At 43.4% G+C, this 19,529-nt stretch overlaps 2 protein-coding genes across 2 annotated transcripts in view; one reads left to right on the forward strand and one right to left on the reverse strand.

The window, feature by feature from the left end:
• TTLL9 (tubulin tyrosine ligase like 9) lies at positions 1 to 19,133 on the forward strand. The gene is made up of 14 exons (XM_075276956.1): positions 1 to 15; positions 1,682 to 1,728; positions 4,181 to 4,273; positions 4,398 to 4,509; positions 4,826 to 5,011; positions 6,489 to 6,557; positions 6,642 to 6,732; positions 6,945 to 6,985; positions 8,442 to 8,529; positions 8,615 to 8,673; positions 12,659 to 12,855; positions 13,573 to 13,686; positions 18,788 to 18,912; positions 18,998 to 19,133. The coding sequence occupies exons 1-14, from the start codon at positions 1 to 3 to the stop codon at positions 19,069 to 19,071; spliced, it is 1,311 nt and encodes a 436-aa protein (XP_075133057.1). The 3' UTR covers positions 19,072 to 19,133.
• Positions 13,422 to 19,529, reverse strand: part of PDRG1 (p53 and DNA damage regulated 1) — a 25,479-nt gene continuing 19,371 nt past the window's right edge. Inside the window, exon 6 of the mRNA XM_075276952.1 lies at positions 13,422 to 13,660. The gene's annotated coding sequence lies outside the window, so the exon portion shown is untranslated. The remainder of the gene's footprint in view (positions 13,661 to 19,529) is intronic.

Below are 19,529 nucleotides of genomic sequence, written 5' to 3' on the forward strand. Positions count from 1 at the left end.
ATGTCCAGAGGGAAGGTGAGTGCGTGCAGCCCGGATCTCCTATGTAGTACTATAGCGGCCGTCATATGTGTTATATGAGGACATGGCCATTATATTCCCACTGCCATAGAAAGCAGCAGGACTGAGAGCTCAGAGCTGCCATAACAGTCCCAGGATCCCATAAGGTTCTGCTCCTCACATTGCTGTATGATTTCATCACATTGGAGAACACTGGTGCAATATTTATAGTCTACCTGTCAACATGATGGCGCCCAACAGACCCTATTGTGAAATATCTGCTTCATCATGCCTCTAATGTAAGTGTATGGCATGTATCGGGAGTGTAATGTACCCAGACCCAGAAACACTGCACCCCCATCCCCCATACAGTTAACCCAATGAAGGCTGGTATGGAATAGTGAATACATGTATCCAGCATGATATATGCAGACATTGGCGTCAGTGGGAACAGGCAGGGGGGCGCCATCTGTGCTCATTACAGTGCTACAAATTAATGGCCGCTCATTTCATCCTATGACGGACAATCAGAGCAGTAGTGTGCATTTGGCCTTAGTGGGATCTGTTCTTCAATCAGTTTGACACATCTGAATGATAAAGTGTAATGTGAAAAAAGCCTAAATCAGTGGGGGTGTCCGGTGCCAGTGATCTCTATCATATAATGGAAAATTGACAGAAATGTAAAATTATTGCCACCTCAGTGGCCCCCACATAAAATAATGTTCCCTAATGTGGGTCAAGTTCACACTTGGACTATACGTTATGAAAGCTCAACTGCAGAATCCACTCTGAAATTGTGTAACAGTGTACAGCGTTATGTTATCTTTCTTTCCGCAGCGCTTTGAAGAGAAAGTTCACAGAGTGCGGACTTTCTCTTAACATTATATCTACGGGAAAGCTGCCGGCGTTTCCGTAAATATAATTAACATGCAGCGATTTGCAAAGCCGCAACAATTTCTTCTGCAAAGTGGGCATGGGATTCACATGACTCTCATCCACTTTGCCTGCACTGCGCAACGCTGCAATTTTTCCCGCAGCGTTTCTGCTGGGGGCAAATCGCAGCGTTTATGTCCCGTGGGGCCCCGGCGTTAATTGCAGATTTGAATGTGAAGTGACCTGTGTATTTCACTGATAACCTAATGCTATTTCTGGCAAGACCGTTTCTCGTGTAAAGGTGTTGGTCTGCTGTTCCTGGCAGAACACTATATGATCTGGGTGTCACTTGAGGGACCATTATACTGTGTGGGTCACTGGAAACATCATTTTATGTTGGGGACATTAGACTGCGTGGTGTCATTATGGTAGCATTATAATGTGTAAGGGATCACTTGGGGACATTATAGTGGGAACTAAGGAGGCATCATTGATACAAAGGGACTTGATAGGAACAGGTGGGGTCAGTAGAGATACATGGCAGGCTTAGGGGTATGTCTTAACACAAAAAACAACTTTCAGCAGGGTGTTGAACTATTATGTCGGGACTCTGTGCATAATAGTGAGTGATGATTGTGAGAGTGTCTGCCTGCAGCTTCACTGGCCAGCCCTGTCTTATACTTGTATATCTGTAGAGGTTCTTCTTCTGATTTTGGCTTCTCAATACCAGCCAAATAATGACCATGTGAAAGGGCCCTTTGAGTTGAGTGCTGTACATTTTACTTTTTTTTTTTTTTTTTGCTTTTTCTAGGTTACAACAAACAAGAGTCAGTATGGTTACCAGCGACAGAAGGAGCGGTAGGGACAAAAATATCCTAATTCTCTCATCATTTTTCACCAGTGACATCATCTTAAGATGGCAATGACAGCAGTGTTTGATATGTCGAAACCTAGTATTATTATTTCATTTTGTAGTCTTCTTCAATTGTGGAACTGGCACTTGAAAATGAATGAATATATGTGCCTGGGTAAAGCTTAGCACGGCAAGCACACCAACCCCATTATAGTCTATGGGGTCCGTGTGCTTAAAAGGATCCTATCATTCAGACATTTTTTCTAAATACCACGTCGGAATAGCCTTAAGAAACGCTATTCGTCTCCTACTTTTCGTCGTCTTCTCCGCACCACCGTTCACCTATAATCCCGGTTTCTCTTGGTATGCAAATTAGCTCTCTTGCAGCACTGGGGGCGGGCCCCAGTGCTCAAACAGCACATTTTTTCTAAGTACCACGTCAGAATAGCCTTAAGAAAGGCTATTCTTCTCCTACCTTTCGTTGTCTTCTCCGTGCCGCCGTTCGCCTACAATCCCGGTTCTTGTTGGTATGTAAATTAGCTCCATCGCAGCACTGAGGGCGGGCCCCAGCGCTCAGACAGCACTAGGGGCGTCCCCATTGCTGCGAGAGAACTCTCTCTAGCGCCGCCTCCATCTTCGTCAGGAACGGCCTCTTCATTCTCTTCTTCCGGCTGTGTCTTCTTATTTCTAGGCTTCGGGCAGAGCAGACTGCGCATACCCACAGGCCCCGAGAAAATGGCCGCTTACAATACTATGCAAGTGGCCATTTTCTCGTGGCCTATAGGCATGCGCAGTCTGCTCATTGTAGGCGAACGGCGGCATGGAGAGGAAAACGAAAGGTAGGAGAAGAATAGCCTTTCTTAAGGCTATTCTGACGTGGTACTTAGAAAAAATGTCGTTTAAATGATAGGATCCCTTTAACTGCACAGCGCTTGCAGTTGCGTTGGGGTCCTCATGCACTCCTTCCGGGCAGAAGGCGAACGCTAATGTGAACAGACCCTGAGATGTCAAACTCCTGCAAGAGTGGGTGTGAAATGCATTTGAAATGGGTGTGAAAGACATTGGACATGCATATCATGACTTCAAAATGTGGAAATAAAGAGTAACCATTGGATCCTGGAGCACAACATGTATTTTCTACTTTTAGGCTACATGAACATGGTCAAGAGCTCTGTATGGGTTATACTAAAATGGCATGGGTGACATCCATGTGCCATCTATGTTGTTCACAGACCCATACACTTCAACGAATAAACTTATACCACAAAAAGGACAGGAATAGAACCTGTTCTGAGTTTTGGATCTGGGCTGATGGCCCGGTGTAATACACGGTCGTATGTATGAGATCATAGAAAAGCATGGGTCAATGTGTTATCCATTCAAAAGATGGAAATCACGCTGACCCAAACTACGGTTGTGTGCAATGAGCCTAAGCCTATATTCACATGGTAGACGTGCAAAATGACAGTAAAGGAACTCCATTTTCCACAACTGTTTTGCACCCAAGGAGCAGCTGTTTTTTTTTTAACAGATCCCTACTAGATTAGTGTATGGAAACATCCGTGGAAACAGACAAAAATAGAGTAAGACCTATATTTTGACAGCCTGTAATGTTTATGTGAATAACCCCCATTCACAGACACAATGTAATGCAGAGAATAAATATTGCTGCACACACCATGAATTTTTTGTGATGAATAAAGTGTTCTTTTATTAAATATTTTTTTTTTATTATACTTGTAATAAAAGAACACTTTATTCATTACAAAAATCTCATGGTGTGTACAGCTATATTTATTATCTACAATACGATTGGAGAACCTTTTTTGCCAATCATCCCCACTTAAGGGTCCATTCACATGGAGGAAAATGGTGAGGAATTTTCCACGCTGAAAAAAAAGCGCCTCCCATTGATTTTTTTTTTTCCCACTACCAGAATTTTCCGCTAGCAGAATCCATTGAAATCAATTGGAGGCTTTATTTCAGCATGGAAAATTCCACACCAAATTCCTCACTATTTTCCTCTGTGTGAATGGGACCCTAAGGGATAGTTCATACGGAGTAAACGTGCGCTAATTTTGGCAAAATACACATGTAAAAATAAGACTCCCATTGACTTCAATGACATTTTACACGTGTATTTTGACGTGTTTTTTTACACGTGTAAAAAAATGTCATTGAAGTCAATGGGAGTCTTATTTTTACACGTGTATTTTGCCAAAATGAGCGCGCGTTTACTCCGTATGAACTACCCTTAAGAGTGTGCTGTGCCAGCAACAACTTTACTACTGAAAGTAATGTGGCTAAGTGACAGATAATTTTGCAAATGGTTGAAAATGAAAACAAGGTCTGTTAGAAAGCTGCAGAACTTTTTAATATAAAAATAGTAATGAGGTTTTATTTACAGAAGACCGTACAAGTCATTTAAGCTCCATTCCTGTTTATGTTGTCACACAGAGAGCCCAGATCCTGCATCCGGTACAAGTGTGGCCTCATTAATACCATTGCAGATGTCCTGAGACAGCGGCCTGGCTGGACAGAGGTGAAGGAGTAAGGTTTGGGTACACGCCACACTACACATCTGTGTAGCTATTCACGTTTGGTCTCTGATCTCACTATAAGTACTCCATTGTTTCTGCACTACAATCTACTCAATCAGTAATGTATTTTTCAGAGATGGAGAATGGGATTTTTACTGGTGTGATGTCGGTTGGCTTCGTGAGAACTTTGACCACATCTACATGGAGGAACACGTGCGAATCTGCCACTTCCGCAATCACTATGAGGTGACCACCTGCCTCTACAGTCAGTGGCCCAGATTTACTAATGGTTAGACAGGCAGTCTGAAAATTCACCTTATTTATCACTGTGGCTGGTGATAGGTGATACCAACATTTTAATTTTTCAAGACTATTTTGGCACATTTAAGTCACAACCCTTTTCTTACATTTCACACCCTCATATCTAGCATGATGTAAACTTTTAGCCCAACAAGATGTTTATGCCAGTGTCCAGCCATAACTACAACAGTAAATCTGGGCCAATGTCTTTTGACTTTTTGTTGCAGTTGCCATATTCTGCCATCTCACTCTCTCTCTTCAGCTGACAAGGAAGAACTTTATGGTAAAGAATCTGAAACGTTTCCGGAAACAGCTGGAGCGAGAGTCAGGACGCCTTGAAGCTGCAAAATGTGACTTCTTTCCTAAAACCTTTGAACTTCCATCAGAATATCACCTGTTTGTAGAGGAATTTCGCAGAAACCCTGGAATCACGTGGATCATGAAGCCTGTAAGTGTGGCAAAGTGGTCTGGACACAGTGACGCATCCCTGATATGTGGGAATGCTAAGTTTAGTACTTGTAAGGGTATATTCACTCACAGAAAATTTGTTGCAGAAACTTGCCCTAAAAGAGCAGGTAAAGACTGCAGGTTAGCTACTCTAAAATCACTGCAAAATTACCACTGCATACTACAGTATCAGTGTATTGGATGGGATTTAACAGATCCCATCCACACACTTAACCTACAGTAGGTTATCTATTGATGGGTGTTGCGCAGAGGTTGCCACTGTGGAACATATTATACTGTGCCTGGGCCACTCTGTTGAATTATATACCATGTGGAGCATATTATGCTGTTGGGGGCTCAAAATTCCTGCTGGCAGCCCTGTGTTCTGTCTGCACACAGACTCAGGGCTGGTGGGCTCTAGATCCTTACGTCTGACACTACTGTATGTATATGAGAATATACAATGCTTATGTAGTTGTCAAAATATTCATGTTTCTGTATATTCCAAATGCCAAGAAAGCATCAAGAATTCATTGTGGTCCTAAAGTCTCTGTGTGACTGTAATAATAACATACAGAAGTGATTACAATATTACTGCCAAAGGAGAAGGCTATTGAGCGAGTGAGAACTAGGAGTCTAAAGATGGCCGACGAGGGTGTAGTGGGCAGGCTAGTGAGTGAAATAGGGAGGAGGAGTGAGTGAGAAAGGGAGATGAAGTGAGTCCACTCTAAGCACAGCCCGAGGAATTATGGGAGTTGTAGGAAAGGCAGGAAGATGCAGATGTAAACAAATGTAGAGGATGCCACGAGCTCCCAGAGAACCCAGAAATCACTCAAAACAATGCTAAAGGGTTTTTTTAAATTCATTTTCTGCTCAGAAAACTCCTTTAAGGCCTTATGCACATGACACTGATGTTTTTGCATCCAATCCTTTTTTTTTTTTTTACAGTTTTTTTTTATGTCAGAGTATCAGTTTTTAACTGCCAGTGAAAATAAACCAAAGAATTTCAGTAGTTTTTCTTTTTTGACCTAATCCACTAATCCATTTTTAATGGATGTATAGAGCATCAAAAATGGATCATCACGGCCATGTGATGTATGTTGCAAAAACAGCTGTCATATGCCCGTTTTTCACTGCAGTGTGAATAAGCTGTAAGGGGTTTATCAGGACTCCTTTCCTTGGGGTATGTTATCACTATCAGCGGTGGTGCAGTAAAGGTCCGACACTGCACCACCGCTGATTTACTGACAGCAAGGGGCATATTGTACAAAACCAGAACGGCACTACTCCTGCAGCTGTACTGGCCATGCTGGATTACTGCAGCTCAGTACCCATTCAAGCGAATGTTATCAAAAAATCCCATAATTTAGCAGCACATCGGTCTAAACTATGCCAGATTGCTTTACATTGCTGGTATGACACTGGTATAGCGACATATGAGATCAAAATCTAAGATATATAATTGTTCTTTGCCATAGGTGGCCAGATCCCAAGGGAAGGGGATTTTCCTTTTCCGGAAGCTGAAGGACATCATTGACTGGAAGAAGGTGATCTTGGAGTTCTATAGGCAGGGAATAAGGCAACATCTTATTCTGGAAGGTAGAGATAACAGTTACTTCCCTGTTTCTCAGGATGGCAGCCGGACAGATGAGCAGAGAGACGAGATCCCTGTAGAAAGTTATGTGGCTCAACGCTATATCGAAAATCCCTACTTAATAGGAGGTTAGAAAAGCTGCTCCTGCCTGTGTGACTGTGATGTGGACCCTACATTCCTTTCCTGCCATGCCTGGCATATGTAACCTACACATCACAGAGCACTGGAGGGGCTTCCTATCCACATTTATGATGTGCAACTTCAGCTGGGATTTATCTTGCATTAGATCTGTTGGAAAATTTCTCGACTCAAAGTATATATGTGTATGCTTCATTTACAGGGAGAAAATTTGACCTGCGGGTTTATGTTTTAGTCACATCGGTAAGATATATTTCTGTTACATGTTAGTGAAATATTTCACTTATATACACATTATCTGTTCTCTAATTTAGAGTATATCCTAATGCTGACCATACATAAAGCCATTTTTGACAGACACCACTAGGGGTAGCTCATTGTAGATGAATTTATAATTGTTATTTTTATTGGTTTAAAGGGAGCTATACTCAGGGCTGGTATCTGCACCCAGCTTATCCAGACAAGTGCTGGGGCCCCAAACTCCTGAGGGGGCCCACTCAGCAGTGGCATAGGGTACAGGGTCAGCGGACAGCTGAAAATGGACGAGGCCCCGAACCACCATGATAGCAGTCAGGGAAACCTGGTTCCCCAACTGCTATACATATTGCGATCGCTGGGCCCCTTTCCAACAGATGCCAACCCAGGGAGGTGATTAAAAATACTTATACTCACCTGTCCTGCACTCAGCATTCACTCTGGCCAGTGACTGCTCCCCAGGCCTCACTGATGGGGCCTGTGATCGTGCCCCACATGACCGCTGAGGCCCTAGCAGTAATGCCTGGGGAGCAGAACCTCAGTTGCAAGGCAGAAGAGGAGTGAGAGTTAAGGTAAGTATAAGTGTTTTTTTATTTTTAATCACTTCCCCTGTGGAGCCTACACTGCTGTGTGGAGGCCACTGCAGAGTGGCACTATTAACAGTATTAGGCCCCTGACGCACCTAAAGCAGCAGCAGATTCCTCCCTCATTCTGCCTCTAATTGAAATTAATAGGAGGATTGCTGGAGATTTTGCGGCTGATTTTTAGACTCCCCACTAGTTCGACTCATTAATTTGGGCCTAATCAGTGGTGGAAAACTGCAGCAGAATGATGATATTCTGCACCGTGAGAAAATAAAAGAATCTAAGGCCGATGGCTGCCTCAAATTCGTCTTTACTTTCTGATATCTGAATAGGTTCTATCTACTTGTATGGAACGGTCTGTATTACACTCCACTCCAGAAGGTCTCCCTCAGCAAAAAAAAAACACCCAATTTTGATAATTTTTTGCTGCGGTGAGCATGAGTTACTCCATTAGGTCACTGAGGCTCTGTCGACCCAGGGCGCTCACAAACCTGGAGCCGGCCCTGGCTATACATACTGTATATCCATATATTGCAAACTCCTGCACTGGTAGCTTGAATCACCATAATAATATAATATATCACAGTTATTTAACACTGACTTTTTTTTCACCTTTTTAGATACCAAAACTGGTATGTTTGTCAGTACCTGTTGAGCTTTGCCTTGTGACTTGTATTTTAAATTTATTTATTTTTTAATAACCAGAAATAGTGCCATTCTTCTCAATGGCCAACTTTGGTACTGCAGCTCAGTACCTGTCATGAAAATGTCATGCTTTATTAATCTCAGACAGCCATGTTAAATTCATTGCATCCTAAATTTCTGTCATATTAGGATGTCTGGTCTATCTTTCCCTGCAGTACATCCCCCTCCGAGCTTGGCTTTATCGAGATGGTTTTGCAAGATTCTCAAACACGCGCTTTACACTCAACAGCATTGATGATCAGTGTATCCTTATGCAAACAGGCTGTAGCTTTATTAGTGGAATTTGTGGTTCACAGACCATTAAGTTAGCTGCTTTAACTCAATACAGATATTCACTTGACAAACGTGGCAATCCAGAAAACTGCTCCAGATTATGATCCAGAGAAGGTAAAATACAAAACCAATATGGTAGCTTGTTAAGTATATGCCACTGTCCTGAATAACCACTGATGGTAAATAACTTTTAATCGATATACGATATAAAGCGGTGCACAATGGCCTAATTATATGAATATACAAATTGTGATCAGGAAAGCATAAATTTGCATACTAAATGCATGTACTACATGTCATTAAAAAGTTACACTGGCACATTACTAGTATAAAATATGCTAAATGCATCAGTCTTACCGCCCAGATGTATCCAAGTGATGCTAATCCAGTATGCTAAAGACTTGCATTCACGTGCCAGTGCTATTGATGTAGAGGTAGGCAAGATGCATCAGGTCCAAAGTGATAATAGTGTCTCCTGAGAAAAATACATAGGCCTTGAGAGATAGCACCCTCTGCTGACTATAGGCATCTCTTTGCAAGAGCCTATAATGTCTCTAGGGCATCACTTGAAGCTGCCACCCTGACTGGAATCTAAGGCTCCGTTCTCATGGAATAACACGCTGCTCATTTAGACACGTATACACGTGTCAGAGTGAGGCGCTTCAAAACAGATCCCATTGATTTCAATGGGTGCCGGCTTACACACGTAACACATTGAAATCAATGGGTTATAAAGTTTCAATAAAAACTGACAAACTGATGCTAATGTGTCCATTTTTTTTTTTTTTTTTTTTGTTTCTGCGTTTTAATGTTTGTATGGACTATTTAATCCTTCGGTGTTTTAAAGTAAACATTTTCATAGACATTTAAGGGTAAGTTCACACAGTGGAAAGCTTTTCCGCCGTGTGTCTTTTTGGTGTGTTATCCTACTCCAGATTAGGCCAGAATGAATGGGCCTAAGCAGGAGGGTGTCTTGAGCCGCGGCTGACTCTGCTCCAGAATCTGTGTGAACATAGGGCATGCCGCTTTTTTTTCCCACTAGCTGAAAAAAATCGCTAGCAGGGAAAATAAAGCAAGACTCCGATTGAAATGAATGGGAGATGTTTTTGCAGCTGGATTTTGAGGCGGATTCCACTTCAAAATCCGCCTGCAAAATACCGTACTCTGTGTGAAAATACCCTTAACTTGGTGTGATGGTGCTGGACGAAGTTCTGTTTTATACAGTGTATGAGATGAGGCAAGTACCAAATTTTTTTACAAGTTTTAACACTGTTGTTTCAGCGTGCAATGAGATTTAATGCTTTACATGCCTGCAATGTTGCCGTTGATAGGTCTGGGAACAGATAAGGATCTGGGACAGACTCTTTCTGGCTTCTCGTAGGAGATTATCTTTTGTTTGGTAGAAATGTATTCTAGCAAAAACGTCTCTCGTACCTATAAGCGAAATATGAACAGGAGGGTAGGACCAGAGGTCCGTCGTAGAAGAACCGTGCTCCCTGGTATACAGGAGAGGATGGTAGACCAGGATCCAAACTTAAATTATTTATTGAATTATGTACAGCACAGCACGACACATTTCGGGCCTTACAATGGCCCTTTTTCAAGTGTAAAAGGAAAGTAGTCTAGCAGGAGGAGGGAATGTAAGAATCCTGGCGTGCATTCTGCAGAATAGTCAAGCGGATCTTCTACGACGGACCTCTGGTCCTACTCTCCTGTTCACTGCTTCTCCGGTGACTGATTGAACTGCTACCACTCTCACCTTAACACGCTCCGCAAGTGTTGTTACTGCTCACAACCCCATAAGGTGAGAGGCCACCTGGTCTATGTCAACATTTGTTTGTCTTTGAATCCATTTACCACTCCCAATACTGCAGTTAGTGCGCTCAGTGTCCCCGCTTTGTTTTTTTATAAGTGAAATATGTGATGTTTGGATGGGACACCCATAGTGTTGTGAGTTTTTAGGAGACTTTGCGACCAGTTAGGGTCTTAGGGTGCGTATTACAAATTCATCGGGCTGTGGCTCTGAGACCGCCTCTAGGAACACTGTAGGCTCTTGCTAAGAGACAACCAGGGTGAACACAAGGGCCCTAGGGTTATCCTATAGTTTGGGGCTATACCTCAGAGCCTATACATTTCTCAGGTGACTGTTTCATCACATTGGACCGGAGGCGTCTTACCTACCTCTATATCAATAGCACTGGCACATGAGTACAAGTCCTCAGCATATTAGATTAGCATCTTCAGGCACATATGGAAAATTAGTATAAAATAAAACCATAAGTAATGTGCTGGTGTAACTTTGGTCTTTTTTGTGTCACATGGTACACACATTTATGCCACTTGCCTATTTGTATATTCATATTATTGAGCACTGTTTTATATTGTACTAGCCGGTACCCGCGACTTCGTCTGCGGTGATTGTAGAAGTGGGTATATACAGGCATGGCTAAGGTTTTCGTACTGTGTATAAGGTATGGGATATGAAATGTAAATTTGTATCTTGTTTTTGCTGTAATTCAGAGAATACGTGAGACTTTTGTGTTGAAGGTAATATGTATTTGAGCTGCTATATATATGGTGTTGTGAGAAACTTTACATAGTGACTTTGGGACAGAGGTATTTGACGTTAACCCTTTCCCGCCGATGGCATTTTTTGATTTTGGTTTTTCGTTTTTGACTCCCCTCCTTCTAAACCCCATAACTTTTTTATTTCTCCGCTCCCAGAGTCATATGAGGTCTTAATTTTTCTGGGACAAATTTTTCTTCATGATGCCACCATTAATTATTCTATATAATGTACTGGGAAGCAGGGAAAAAATTCAGAATGGGGTGGTTTTGAAGAAAAAATGCATTTCTGCGACTTTCTTACGGGCTTTGGTTTTACGGCGTTCACTGTGCAACCAAATTGACATGTCCCCTGTATTCTGTGTTTCGTTACGATTCCTGGGATACCAAATTTATATGGTTTTATTTACATTTTGACCCCTTTAAAAAATCCAAAACTATGTTTAAAATTTTTTTTTTTGAAAAGTCGCCATATTCCGACAGGCGTAACTTTTTTTATACGTCCGTGTACGGGGATGCATAGGGCATCTTTTTTTGCGGGACCGGGTATACTTTGTAGTTCTACCATTTTCGGGAAATGTTATTGCTTTGATCACTTTTTATTCAAATTTTTATCAGAATCAAAACAGTGAAAAAACGGCGGTTTGGCACTTTTGACCATTTTTCCCGCTACAGCATTTACGGAACAGGAAAAATATTTGTATAGCTTTGTACAGCGGACGATTTCGGACGTGGGGATACCTACCATGTATGTGTTTCACAGTTTTTAACTACTTTTATATGTGTTCTAGGGAAAGGGGGGTGATTTGAATTTTGAATCCTTTTTATTTGTTTTTATTTTTATTTTTTTACTTTTTTTTAAACTTTTGCATTTATTAGACCGCCTAGGGGTATTGACATGGGTGGGCGGTGTCGCGGATTGTCAGAGCGGTGGGGGTCGGCAAACATGGCTGCTCCGGAGCGTTATAGAGCGCCTCCTGGAGTATCGTTAAGGTGAGGGGCAAAGTGGTAAAGTATATGTATATGTGATTGTGTGGGGTTAGGGGCGAGGCTGTAGAGGGCAATATGAATTTTGTGGCTTGCTATGGTCCAAAGTGTGTGAGATTGCAGAGATGGTGGTGTGAGTTTGGGTTTTGTGGGGTTCCTGGCACAAACGTATGTGCGCTATTGTGACGAAAAGTAGCCTATTGCGCAATCGGGTGTATTAACTATGTTTGTGGAAACTTTCAGCCAAATCGGTCGAGTGGGTTTTGCGTGATTGAGGAACAAACATCCGAACATCCAAACACACACAAACTCACAAACCCACAAACTTTCACATTTATAATATTAATAGGATGTTTTAAAGGGAACCGCTATTTGTACTGCTGGATCCAGAGCACTGCTGATACCTTAGAAATCAACTACTATATGTCATGTTGAAGAACTGTGCACACCCCTAACAGCACAGCACTTACGTAGGGTGTCATATAAGTTTGGTATGTTGGTATGTATAGTTTTATGTAGTAATTTACAAGTTTTATATTCCTCTTAGGGCTGCAAATGGATGATACAGCAGCTGCGGCAGTTCCTGACCGCTAAACACGGCCCTGTAATGGTGGAGACGCTCTTTCAGAACATAGACAATATCTTTATCAAGAGCCTACAGAGTGTCCAGAAAATCATCATCAATGACAAGCACTGCTTTGAACTGTATGGATACGACATCCTGCTGGATGAGGACCTAAAACCGTGAGCAGTCACTACTTTTTCTACAAAGTTTGCATATGTTTATTCTGTATGGTGGACACAGGCATTATGTAAGGAATATGCAAAAAAAAGTATGTCCCAGCCCTTGGTTTTCTATGGTCATAGTGTAAAAAAACTGTTCTTTCCTTATGCTATTTCTGGTGCACGGAAAACCATGTAATCCTGCCGGTGCAGGTACCACTACGAAATGCAAAGAACCAATAGTGATCCAGCAACCAGTTTTGCATTGCATTAAAAACTTTTGTTTTATTAGTCCATTTTAAAAATTTCTTTGTGAACAGAAAACCAGTGAAAATTGTATAAAAAAGACACAGCACTTACATAGAAAAACTGTTTCGGATTACATGAAACGATGGACACACGATGCCTTTACCGCCTTTATGTAAGGAATGATTTGGGGGTGGGGGTTTAAGTTAACATTTTATAGAACAACCAAATGCATTTCCTTCCAATTCTACAGTCATGATGTTGAGGCTGCAGCAGTGTGAGCATTGCAGGTCCGTCCCTTATAATGTTGAATAACCATACAAGAAGTGACAGACAACATGTTATATGAGAAACAAAACACAGATTTATTTGTTATACTGTACAAATATCGACTCTGTAGTTACCAATGAAATAATGACCACATATACATTTCTTCTGTAGTCACAAATTCTGACTTCCACCATTGTCTGATACTTCTACTGTTTTTCTCAGGTGGCTTCTGGAAGTTAACGCTTCTCCCTCTCTGACCGCCAGCAGTCAAGAAGATTATGACCTTAAGTGTCACCTCTTGGAGGACACCCTGAATGTAGTGGACATGGAAGGAAGGTGAGATATGGGTGAGAAATATAAAAACACTTTGTGCCAGGTGAGCTCTCTACTTGCTGTCAGTGAATAAAAACATATTTTAGAGGTAGATAATCCATTCTGGCTATACCCTGCTCATACAGCCAACACTTTGTAATAGTGTATCAGCATAATGAAAAAAATAGAAAACCTTTAAAGGGGTGTAACGGAGCAAAAGTATACGTCTTCCTCCGGATGGTCTTTTGAATCAACACGGACGCAAGAGGTCGGGAGACAACAGCAATTTATTGTAATCCACAAAGTTAGTAGCCGGCGGCGGTCACATCAACCGTAATAACAATAAGTCCACAGAAGTCACAATCCAATGATAACTTTGGGTTCTTGGTCCTGTAACTAAGTCCTGGCTCTCTGCAGAGCTGTGCACAGGCCGGCTAACACATACTAACTGCTAGCTATATCTATATACTAAACTGTTACTTCCTCTATCTGTGGGTGGGAAGGGCTGAGTCACAGATCCTTCCCCCCTCACCTATACCAAGGAGAGCAGACTCCCTGTCTCTTTTGAACAATGCACAGTCCAACATCTTCTTGGAGACACTGATCAGATTATCTCCACCCATTGTCCTCACTGGTCCTCACTAGTTAGAGGGATTTGCATACAATGTGCTAACACACTAGACCCGAATCAGCCAACTACACACTGATGTTTACAACAGGTTAGAGAATACATTCCACATGAAATATATATTACACATTGCCTATAGTATAGACTCTAACCATCCCGTGACAACCCCTCCCCCTCTCAAAACATGTGCATGACACAATTGGCCTACACAGGTAAATTGGGGAATGCACATCAGTCTCTATAGCTCATATGTCCTCCTGCCGGGATAACCCATCTGTGTTCTGGTGTTGGTTCCCTCGGCGGTGCTGAATGGTAAAGTTGTAGGGTTGAAGGGCTGGCATCTGTCAGAAAATCCGGTGGATCCATGTTGGCTTCTCCCTGAGCTTGGCTTCGGGTCACTGCTCCCACAAAGTGGCACTGTAGATTTCCAACATCGTTGCCTAACAGAACATCGGCCGGCAGCCCGCTCATCACACCAATTGTGCATCGTTTTGGTCCATAACCATAGTCGAGTTCCACGGTAGCTTTAGGAATACGTCTCCGAGTACCTCCTGCCAACTCGATAGAAATGCCAGGGCCCTCCTCTAGGGCCTCGGGTCGAACCACTCGGGGGTCCGCTACCGTTAGGAAAGCTCCCGAGTCCCGGAATCCAACAACTGTTCGGCCATCCAGTAGGACCTCCTGCAAGTGCTTCCGCTGAGGGTTTGCGGGATGTGTGGCAGAAGGCTGAATCCCATAGACCCCTGGAGGTGGAACAGATGGGTCATTCATGGAGTCATCTGGAAATGGGGCCAAACTTTCTGTCCTAGGGGTGGTTCCCAGGTAGTGAATAGGCCGGGATGCCACGGTGGCCCGTGCCCCCATGTTAACAGGGCAACTAGCTTGCAAATGTCCAGGCCGCCCGCACCCAAAACATCTGCGCTCTAGCATTCTTCCAGTAGGTCGTTGTCTAGGGACAGGGTTGTTCATAGCTGGAGGCCGATGGGCTGGGGCAGGGGTAGAGGGGGAATTGTAATCCTGAGGCCGGGCACGAAAGGTGGGTGGCTGGCTGAAGGGTGTCTGGCAGACTGTGGTAGTTTTCCGCTCCTCTGCAAACAACCTCTTCCACTGCGGCTTGATGGTCAGGCCCTCATCTGCAAGGGAAGCAGCTTGCTCCACTGTGGCTGGGTTCCGTTCCAGCACCCACTCACGGATCTCAGCGGGGCACTGGGAAAAGAACTGTTCCTTAAGTATGACTTGGAGGATCTTATCGACTGTGACAGCCTCCTCTCCTTCTAGCCAGCGCTTGCATGCTTGCTTCAACTTGTGGGCGAACATGTGGAAGGAGCTTCCCCCATTGTAAGACAAAGAGCGGAATTGAACTCGGTAGGTCTCTGGAGTGACTGCATAATACTTCTGCACCGCTCTTTTAATGGCCTCATAGTCCCGCTGATCACTAGGGTCCATGGCTCTGAGAGCTTCCGCAGCCCCATCTCGTAGGTGCCCCACCAGATACCGGACCCAATCCTTCTCTGGGACTTCCATCAGGTGGCACTGGTGTTCGAAGTCCTGAAAATATCCATCAACATCCCCAGCCGCTTCATCAAAGGTCTTGAAGTGTTTATGGGAGACATATGGTGGTTCTCTCACTGTTGGGCTGGGGGTCGGCGTTTGATTATAATTCCGCGTAGTTATCTCAGCCATTCGCATTTCATGCGCCATTCTTTCCTTTTCATGCGCCATTCTCTGTTCCTCCTTCTCCGTTTCCTGAGCCCTCTGTAATGCTCTACTCCTTTGCTCCGCAGTTGCTCCTAGCCCCAGCACTGCCAATTCCTCCTCATACAAAACAACCCATCTGCTCTTTTGGGTCTGTACCTGCCACTCCCGTATCTCTACTGTCTCCTGGGGGCAGCCCTCCTCATGGTCGCTTTGCAGGGTCATCTCCTCCAGTGCCTCGATCAGTTGATCTTTCGTTCTTCCCTGGTAACTCAGGTTTAGTTCCCGGGCCCTTACTTGTAGACTTGCCATAGTCCAGTTCCTGTATTCTGAGGTTGTGGCTCCATTAATCGCTGAGCTGCTGTAGTCCATCTCGCTGTCCGCTGTTGATCCCACCGCTGCCAACCAGTTGTAACGGAGCAAAAGTATACGTCTTCCTCCGGATGGTCTTTTGAATCAACACGGACGCAAGAGGTCGGGAGACAACAGCAATTTATTGTAATCCACAAAGTTAGTAGCCGGCGGCGGTCACATCAACCGTAATAACAATAAGTCCACAGAAGTCACAATCCAATGATAACTTTGGGTTCTTGGTCCTGTAACTAAGTCCTGGCTCTCTGCAGAGCTGTGCACAGGCCGGCTAACACATACTAACTGCTAGCTATATCTATATACTAAACTGTTACTTCCTCTATCTGTGGGTGGGAAGGGCTGAGTCACAGATCCTTCCCCCCTCACCTATACCAAGGAGAGCAGACTCCCTGTCTCTTTTGAACAATGCACAGTCCAACATCTTCTTGGAGACACTGATCAGATTATCTCCACCCATTGTCCTCACTGGTCCTCACTAGTTAGAGGGATTTGCATACAATGTGCTAACACACTAGACCCGAATCAGCCAACTACACACTGATGTTTACAACAGGTTAGAGAATACATTCCACATGAAATATATATTACACATTGCCTATAGTATAGACTCTAACCATCCCGTGACAAGGGGTTATCCTGCTTCTAGAATTTATCTGAAAATACTCACTGTTCCCTTGTGCAGATTTTCCTTCTTACTTTACTTGCTGCTCCTTGTATCACTGTTATTTACATGCAGTGAATCTGTGAACAAACTACATTTCCCATGATTCATCTGCCTGTTCTCCTCTGTGTACACCTCCCTTCTCCACTATCTACTGCAATAAATCACTCCCATAACTGAGGTCTTGTGCTGCTGTGATGTTTCATTTGCAAGCTCACTCCCCCCTCCGAGCAGCAAACAGAGTGAGAGCAGGCAGATGCATTATGGGAACTGTAGTCTGTCCACAGATTCTCATCATAAATAACAGTGATATAAGAAGCAGCAAATAGAATAAAGCCAAGCAAAGGCTAAACAAGGGAACAGTGAGCGTTTAGCACTGATGTGGATGTATTTGCAGGTCATTTTTGGAAGTTGTGTAACCCCTTTAAAGGGGTTGTCCCTCCAAAGCAACATATACCCCGTCCACAAGATAGAGCATAAGATGCAGATTGGGGGTCCAACTGCTTGGCTATGTCCAGCAGTCCTATTGAATTGAGCAGGGGGCAGTGGCCATTCTGACCAGTAAGGCGAGGTTCACACTGGCTCCCTTTAATCCAATGTTCCGATACATCATAAGATCAGTAAATGGACTAAAAATCCAACAGAATGACAACTGCGAAGAGAGTACATTCTATATGCACCATTTACTGTAATGTAATAAAAAACAACACTGAAGCTTCCCCCCCCCCCCATCTGGTTTGTTATTTTTAGACAGAAGGTAAAGTTGTGCATCAAGGATTTTCCTGTTTCAAGAGTAAACAAGACAGTCTTGTTTTTACACGGCAGTGAATGTTTAAAGGGATCTTATCTTTCAACCCCTTTTTTTTCTAACATGCTGGAATAGCCTTAAGAAAGGCTATTCGTCTACCACCTTTCGTTGTCTTCTCCGCGCCATCGTTCGCCACAAATCCCGTTTTTTGTCGGTATGTAAATGAGTTTTTTCGCAACACTGGGGGCGTGCCCAAGCGCTCAAACAGCACTGGGGGCGGCCCCAATGCTGCAAGAGAACTCTCCAGCGCTGCCTCCATCTTCATCTGGAACGACGTCTTCACCACGTCTTCTTCCGGCGGTGTCTTCTAACTTCTAGGCCTCGAGCAAGCCGACTGCGCATGCTCGCAGTCACAAGAAAATGGCCGCTTACAATACTATGTAAGCGGCCATTTTTCTTGTGGCCACGAGCATGCACAGTCAGCTTTGCCCTAGAAGTTAGAAAACGCCGCCGGAAGAAGACGCGGTGAAGACTTTGCCCCCAGTGCTGTTTGAGCGCTGGGGCCCGCCCCCAGTACTGCAAAAGAACTCATTTACATACCGACAAAAACCGGGATTTTAGGCGAACAGCAGCGCGGAGAAGACAACGAAAGGTAGGAGACGAATAGCCTTCTTAAGGCTATTCCGACGTGTTAGAAAAAAAGGGTTTGAAAGATAGGATCCATTTAATGCAGAAAGGTAACATTCTGTCATCATGCTTTCAGATTTTAATTCTCTTGTGCTGATTTTTCATAGGATCAGAACAACAGATTAGAAAAAGCTAATGTGAACTTAGCCTAACACTAGGAATTCCTCAGCTGTATGAATGGGTCAAAGGACTATTTCTAACTCTTAAGCTCTTACTGACAGCAAGCAGAAACATTGCATTGGTGAGAAATTGCAATGCACTGTAGATTTGTAGAAAATGTACTTAAACATAAGTCTTATTTTATCTACACAAATGTGTCATTTCTTTTCTGTAGACTAACAGGGAAGGAAAAGAGGGTTGGGGGCTTTGACCTAATGTGGAATGATGGTCCTGTATCACGGGATGATGGACAGCTAGACAGCATTGGCAATGGAATCTTTATGGCAAATACACACTTGGGTAAGAGTTGGGCACTTCTTACAATGTGTGATTGCATCCCACCATGACCCCTACCCAGATATAATTATTTATGCCTCCCTTGCAGGCTGCGTCAATGACAGAAAGAAGAATCTAAGACAACTAATGAAAACTGCTAGCAAAAAATCAACTGCTCAATAAAACAAGACAATATCAGTCCTATTAACTGCATTTTTAGAGTGGGAGGGCAGTGGTTAAAGGGGCAGTCCCAGCAAAACAATTATTTCTTAAATCGGCCAGAGGCAGTGAAAAAAAAAAAAAAAACAAACTCCCATTTCCCCAGTGCTGCTCAGTTCATTGTTGTCTTCCGGCAAAAGTCCCCGCCGCACCTAATAAAGGAGGCCAATCAGCGGCTTCAGTGGAAGAGATCCAGAATATCACAGCTGGTGAGCAGTTTCATTTTGAGAAGACACCAGAGCTGCAGGACCAGAACGCGCTGGGAGGACACTGGGGATAAGAGAGTATGATTTTTTTTTTTTCACCTCCCCTGACCTATTGTAAAATTAGGTTTTTGGCCTGGACAACCTCTAACGTTTTCATGCTGAAAACTGGTTGCTATAGGCAACAACGCTGTATTTTATACTTAATGTGGTAAATTA

The sequence above is a fragment of the Leptodactylus fuscus genome, chromosome 6 (assembly GCF_031893055.1).
Source record: "Leptodactylus fuscus isolate aLepFus1 chromosome 6, aLepFus1.hap2, whole genome shotgun sequence".
In the NCBI taxonomy this organism is placed as follows: Eukaryota; Metazoa; Chordata; class Amphibia; order Anura; family Leptodactylidae; genus Leptodactylus; species Leptodactylus fuscus.